Below are 7,463 nucleotides of genomic sequence, written 5' to 3'. Positions count from 1 at the left end.
CTGCAAACACAAACAGTGCTGTCCAGTGTCCCTCACCTGTCCCTCACCTGTCCCTCATGTGTGTCTCTCTGTCCAGCTGGGCGGCGGTCCGGTCGAAGGTCTGGTTGACGCTCTTCAGTCTCTCGGTCTGACGGAGGGAGTCCGACTGCTGAGGAACGCCGAGCTGCGAGACGACAAACACAGCACAGGTAAACAAAAATGGAATAAAATAGAAATAATTGAATTAAAAAAAAAAATTAAATTAAATTAAATTTTTTAAAAAGCATCCGTGTTTGTCTCTGCTCTGAAATGTTGTCGCTTCACGTGCACGCCGTCTTTTTATTCGGCACAAACTGTCTCACTTTAACAAAGTGTAACGCTGCCAGGACACAAAATACACGAAAAATGACAAAAATGTCAAAAAATCTAAAGTGATCTTCAGTCAACATATATTTATGGAGGTTGTAAAAAAGCTTATTTGACTTTAAAAACACACGAAAGCTGAAAAACTTTTCGGCCTTTTTCATTAAAAAGTCAGTAAATCATATAAACAATGATTTATTTAATATAATTTTCATCAGCAACATTATATTTGTTATATTAAATATGAATAAATGAATGAAATGAATAAATATTATATATTATATTTTTTATATACTGTATTAAAAATAATATATTATTGATTAAATGGTTTTAATATTAAAACGTTTAAATGTTAAAAAGTTATGTTTAGATTTTAGTAAAGTTAATAATTTAAATACATTTTTGTTGCTATAATAAAAGCTTATCCTATTTTTTAACAATAAACAACAAATACGTTTTATGTTTATATAAATACATTTATTTTATTCATCAATTTGTATCAATATTAATAGAATAATATTTCTGTAAATAAATCTGTATTATAAACAAAGCTATGTTACTCTGAATGAAAATATTTATTTTTAATAAAGCAACAATCATATAATACATTTTTGTTATCATAACAAAGGTTTATCCAAAATTAATTCTTTAACAAGAAATACATGTAGGTAACAAATTAACATTTTTTATAAATCTCTATTAATATTAATAAAATAATGTTACCGTAAATAAATCTATATTACAATCAAAGTCATGTGTTATGAATTTTAATATATTTTTGCAGCTGTGCAATAATGAAATTATTTTACTCTGGATACATTATGAATTTAGTAAAGATTTATTAATATAGTGGTTTTTTTTACTGAAAATAAAGTGATATTATAAATTAATATTTATTATTACAAATACATTTTCGTTACTATTTTTTAAGTTATATTATAAAATAAATTATGATATTCATAAGTGTTATTATGAAAAAAGTTTCAGCACCGTAAATAAAGCGATATTAAAAGTTTTAAAGTTTTATTATCAGAAATTAATTTTTGGCATTTTTTAAGCTACATTATAATAAAGTTTTATTATTAAATTAATTTTATTTATTTATTTTTTTTTTACCATGAGTAATTTACATTGCCGCATTGCTGATGTTATCATGAATAAAGTTTTTGATTCAAACTGCAGCCAAACTCACCTCTTTACTTTTTTCTTCTGTCCAATCAGACGCCACCGTTGACAGCGGCTTCGGCAGCCAGCCAATGGAGGAAGAGGAGCCGCCTGTGGCCAATCAGTGACGAGCAGGAAATAAAAAATCCCGTCATCTCATCCTGCAGGAGAACCTGGACTCTGCAGGAACCAGGACTCTGCAGGAACCTGGACTCTGCAGGAACCAGGACCCAGATCGGGACTTTAACCAGCAGGCGGACTTGAATCCTCCCGCAGAGACTCTGATGCTTTTTTTTTCCGGTGGACTTGGACTCGAATGTTTGTTGACCTGCAGGAGACGGCGGCTGCGTTCACAGCGACACAAAGATCACAAAGATCAGCAACATTTTCCGTCACAGAAGCCAAAATCTAAGAGATTTACCCCAAAACAAGAAAAACAAACTTGTTTGAAATGAATGAATTCAAAGAAACTACGATCGAAACAGCAGAATAAATACGAATGATACGGACGTAAAACTGTTTTTGCTTTTCACTTTTTTGCTGTTTTCTTTTTTCTCATTAACTTAAATGTTTAAACCAGGACGAACTTTAACCGAGAATTCCCTTCAGTGATTATCGATTATCAATTATCTGCTGAGTGTTTGATTATTGATAAAGATCGAGCGCAGAGACGAGTCGTGTTTATGAAACAGAGACGTCTGTGCTGTGTTTACAGTGTGTGTGTGTGTGTGTGGTGTGTGTGTGTGTGTGTGTGTGTGTGTGTGTGTGTGTCTCACCTGGAGCCGATCGGCCCTCCTCGTCTCGCAGGAAACCGGGATTCTCTCCGATTTTTCCGTCAGCTCTGGAACGCAGCACGCCTCACCTGTCAGTCAGAGCGATGACATCATCAGTCACTCACCTGTTCGTGTGTTTTTTCAGACTTTAAGAAAAAAGGTTTAAAATGTTACGAATGACAAAAATAAAAAATACTCACCCAAAGTAAAACTGACGGCGTCTTCAGTCGTGTTTGTTTCAAAGATTCAGAAAGTTTTTTTAAGCTAAATTAAGAAATACGAGGAAATACGTCAACATCTGGATCGTCAATGTTTTCTCTTTTTACTTAAAAAATTTTATGTCAAAATTATTAGAATTGAATTATTATATCTAAATCACTATAAAGGTTTAAGTTTTAAGTTTTTTAGTTTAAAATGATAAAATCATCAAGATTCTAAAAAAAGTTCTAAAAGGTTTTGTCGAAATTATTTGACACTAAAAAAATGACTATTTTAACTTAAAGTCCTTATTTTTACCTCTTATTTAATTTTCTATTTGAATTTTCTAACTTTTCAGTCAGTCAGTTAAATAAGAAACATTTGTTGTCAAAATCTGTTTGATTTTGCTGCCCCTGCTTCATTCTCGGTCTTTTTAGACGTTGAAAAAGATAAATTAAAGCTCGTTTCTAATCTGAAACTATTGTTTCGGTAACAAATGCTTTACTGTGGTTTGGACACCAGACGCTCACGAGAAAAAAAGACAGAAAACCACTTTAAAAGGACATTTGTTGAAGTTGTTTGGCCATTTATAATTTGTTGTGAAGTTGTGAGACACGTTTGAAAATGTTTTTCTTTTGCCTTCAAAAATGACAAAAGATGTCAAAATTTTGACATTTTCATCATTTTTAAAATTCTGTGACAGGAAAGTCGATGAAATGATAACCTAAAAAGAGTCAAAATAAATGTAAAATTAGGTTTTTAATTACTGGCTGTGAGACACGAAATATATTCGAGTGTGTTGATGAAAATTATAAAACAGTCAAAATACAGTTGTTGTTTTTTTCAAAATGATCAAATATGTCAAAATTTTGACCGTTTCAAAATTCCTTAATAAGCCAGTTAAATTAAAAAAAAGGTTAAAAATATGTTTAAAAAAATGTAAGATAGTAAAGTCAGTTACATGTAAAATATAAGATGCTCAAAACAAATTTAAAAGTTTTTTAGATGTTAAATTAATAAAGATATTAAATCAGATTTTATGACTTTGAGTTTAGTAATTTTGACTACTTATATTTTTAATTCAAGAACATTTTTAGTTGAACAAGATCTGCACTTCTTGAATATCTTTTCTTCTAAAAAATCTTGTTTATTTTTAAACATGATTATAATCAGGCTGCTGAAGTTTCCACTCGAGGCGCTGCGTGTTTTTACTGACAGTGTGTATTCATGCGCTTTCTCCTCTTAAACACACAGGCTGGAAATAAATAAATAAATCAATAAATTAATTAATTAATTAATTAATAATAATAATAAATAATAATAATAATTTTGAAACTCTGAATAAAAATGACTCATCTTTTTTTTGTCCAAAATCTTTTTTATTCATGTTTATTTTTTGCCTCTAAGCCTTCAAAATGATACAAACGACTTGTTTGTGTTTCACTACGACCAAAAAGCTCACAGGAAGTGGACAGTATGTACAGCTATCGATCGGCGAGCCGGCGGCGAACATTCAGACCGCAGCGAAGCCGAAAAAAGACAAAACAAAAATCACAGAAACTAAAGTCGTCTCAGAATAAATAAAACGTTGGAGGGAGCTTCAACATCGGCTCTAAAATATCTAAACCAAAGTGCCCGAAAACGCGGCGAGCCGGGCGTTCAGCCCAAATACAATATGGCTTCTCAATGTGAACTTTATTTACAGGTTTGGACACAGACGAAGAGCGGGAAGCGGCCGTGACTTTTAGCTGCTTTACATTGCACAGAGCGACAAATACACCCGAAGAACACACGTGTTACTGATATTTGAGCGAGTAAATACGACCCGGCGGGGGTCAAACAGCTCAGCGGGGAACCCGGCAGACACCGACCAGCGCGGCGGCGTCCGTCTGACGGAGGACGGGTTCTGATCTTTGCGGCGCTGCGGTCAAACAAACCACAGAGGTCTTTACGTGTGTGAAGGTCCGGAGATCGTTTCAGAGGTAACCGAGGAATCGAGGCGAGACGCTGAAGGACGCGTGACCCGAAAACCTAACAACAGCCGGCAAGCGTAATTAACCACAAACAACGTAATTAACCACAAACAACGTAATTAACCACAAACAACGTAATTAACCACAAATGTAACACAAATCTGCAGTTTTAAATGTAATAATTTCACAAACGTAACAAATTTCCCACAAACGAAACAGCAGTTACCCACTAGCCAAAACACAACACGAAATGTCCTACAAATGTCCAGAAAAGACATCAACATGACATACGTGTACATGTCTTTTCTTAAGAAAGTATAGATGTCTTTTGTGGACATATTATATGTCTTTTCTGGAACTTTGCAGGAAATTTCGTATTTTATTTGTTGTAGGTAACTGCTACAGTTTGTGGTAAATTTGACACGTTTGCGGTAAATTACGTTTGTGGGCTGTTTTTAGGTTTTCGGATGTCACAGAACTTTTTGAAAGTGATCGTCAGAAATGAAGCAGTGGATGAAACTTTGGAAAGTTTGGATGTGATTCGAGAGAGACGACGCGTCCAAATCAAAAAGCATGAAGGTGCTGCAGAGGATGATGGGAAGTTGATGCTCCAAATGTAGAGCGACGAATCATAGGACCAAGATTTTAGCGGATCCGTGTCGCTGTGACATCCTTCGATTACCCGCCACTCAGAGAGATTTCCTTCACTGTGATTTGAACTCAAAGACCAGAAAGTCGTTCAGCTGCAGAACGAGAAAAGTTCAAACTCGTGCAAACGTCCTCTGACGAAATCAACCAGCTGATTCTGAATCTCTGATGAAACAAAAGTTATTTTACGTCAAACCGAACGTCGTAAAAGCTGATCGATTTGCACAATTTGAGGGTTAATGGACACCCGCCGAGAAAACGAGCGAAACTTTCGGACCATGACGTAAAATAAAATTTAAAAAAAACAATGAAATCGTTTGAATTCTCCGTAAAGGCTCATTAGCTTCAATTCTGTCGGTACCTTTTGAAATGTGTGTCTTTTTCAGTCCTCTGTGGTGTTTTTGTGTCTTTACAGTCGCGATGATCCACAAACGGACCAAAGAGAGAAAAAACCAAACAAACAAAAAAACTGCTGCATTCAAAATGTCAAACTCTGCTCTGTGTGTCTCTTCCAGCCGGATCAGACTAAATCCTGGAGGACAGTCGGTCCGACAGCGTTTACAATCCGTCGGGAATTTCACACTGAAATTTATTGTTGTTTCCGACTGAAAACAACCCAAAAACCCCAAAAAGTCTTTCTTCAGAGTTTTCTGCGTTTTTTTGGATTAAAAAGGTTCCAGCTGTTTCAGCTCCTGTTTCATTCCAAAAATAAAAAAAAATTAATTGTTTGCACGATGAAATTTCAGCTTCGTGGATGAAGCCTGGAGTGACTTTTGGAGGTAAAATATGAACAAAAAATACACAAAACTGTGGTGGAAAACTTATTTAACATTTTAGCCATAAAAGAAACCTGAAGAAGAAGAAGAACAACGACAACACAGAGCTGATCTCTGCTGCCACCTGGTGAGCGCCGCCGCTCGCTGCGTCTGCTCCTGTTTCGGTTTGAAACAGCTGCAGCGTTTCGTCGCAGACGGCTGCATGTTTTTAAGCTTTAGTGACGCTCAGGTGTCCTCGTATGGAAGTCCGGGATTGCCAAAATTAACAGAAATACAAATGCATCTCAAAAAAATAGCATATTGTGAAAAAAATTCAATGTTTTCCATCAGTTATTTAAGAAAGTGACAATTTAATATATTCTAGACTCGTTACATGCTAAAACGTTACTAAAAAGTTTTTTTTGTAATTATGGCCTACAGCGAGAAAAATATTTTTTAAAAAAACACACTTCAAAATATTAGAATCATGCGACCCAAAACATTAATGCACACACATTAATGCAGTAGTTTGTATTAATTAGTACATTAATTAACATGCTTAACATGTTTGAATGATCTTAGGAAATATTCAGATAATCTGAGATCCTGGATTTCTGGTTCTCATGAGCTGTAAGACATAATGACCAAAATTAAAACAAAAAAAGGCTTGAAATATTTCGAGTTATGTGTAATGAATATACAATATATGAAAGTTTAGCTTTTTGAATTCAATTACAGGGAAAAAACATAAAGATATTCTAATTTTTTGAGATGCACCTGTAAATATTAATATTAACCAGTTCTTAGAGTGATAAATCTAATTAAAACTGGACTTTAACCCTTTGAAACTAGGAGTCGGCCAATCATGGTTTTTCAGGGCCAATAATGATACTGATTAATACTTAATGAGACAGATAATTGATATTTGGAACTGATATGCATTTACAAATTTCTTACCAAGTTACTCTTTACCTTTTTTTGCCTAATTAAGAATTCGGTATATAACAAACTCCAACACAAAACTTTATTCAAATGCCTTTGACAAATATTTAATCAAAACTAAAGCTTCCAGAAACTTTTTAATTTCTTTAGGAAGTTTAGTGAAAATGAAAAAATAAAAATATCTGTCAAACTTTCAAATATGATAATTACATTTAAAAATGTGTTACAAAATATTATCATAGTTTTTAATAACTTTTTTGGGGGGTCATTTCCTCGTTTGTTTTTTTATTTTTGTTTTCTTTTTAATTTCTTTTTACTTTTTGTTAACTCATTTCAGATCTTATCTTCACTAATTGCAATTTTTTGTGTCATTTTGCTTTTATTGTTAATTCCCATCTTTCCAAACCAATTTGATCAGTTATCTCAGGGTTAAATGTGTAACTCCAAAAACCTAAAATTTTCTCTTACAGTGGTGGAAAGTACCAAAATTTGTTTTATTTTACCTTACTTTATTTTGATTTAATTTAATTTTATTTAATTTCATTATTTTTGTACTTATACTAAGCGAGCTTTTGAGTGCAGTACTTTTACTCTTTACTGTGTGGTATTTCTAATACTATCGATACAAGGAAACAGCAGCGTTACACTCTGGTGACACCAAGTGGCAG

The 7,463-nt window shown here is 33.7% G+C and overlaps 1 protein-coding gene across 1 annotated transcript in view; it reads left to right on the top strand.

Annotated features, from left to right (window-relative positions):
- nfkb2 (nuclear factor of kappa light polypeptide gene enhancer in B-cells 2 (p49/p100)) overlaps window positions 1-2,005 on the top strand; it is an 11,691-nt gene extending 9,686 nt beyond the window's left edge. The window contains exons 12-13 of the mRNA XM_042501548.1: window positions 77-188; window positions 1,564-2,005. Of these exons, the coding sequence (XP_042357482.1) occupies window positions 77-188; window positions 1,564-1,634 (183 nt within the window). The 3' untranslated portion in view covers window positions 1,635-2,005. The remainder of the gene's footprint in view (window positions 1-76; window positions 189-1,563) is intronic.
- Window positions 2,006-7,463: the final 5,458 nt, after the last annotated feature.

Source organism: Plectropomus leopardus, chromosome 15 (assembly GCF_008729295.1).
Source record: "Plectropomus leopardus isolate mb chromosome 15, YSFRI_Pleo_2.0, whole genome shotgun sequence".
NCBI classification, from domain to species: Eukaryota; Metazoa; Chordata; class Actinopteri; order Perciformes; family Serranidae; genus Plectropomus; species Plectropomus leopardus.
The sequence above is the reverse complement of the archived record's forward strand: the minus strand, read 5'-3'. Positions and strand labels throughout refer to the sequence as shown.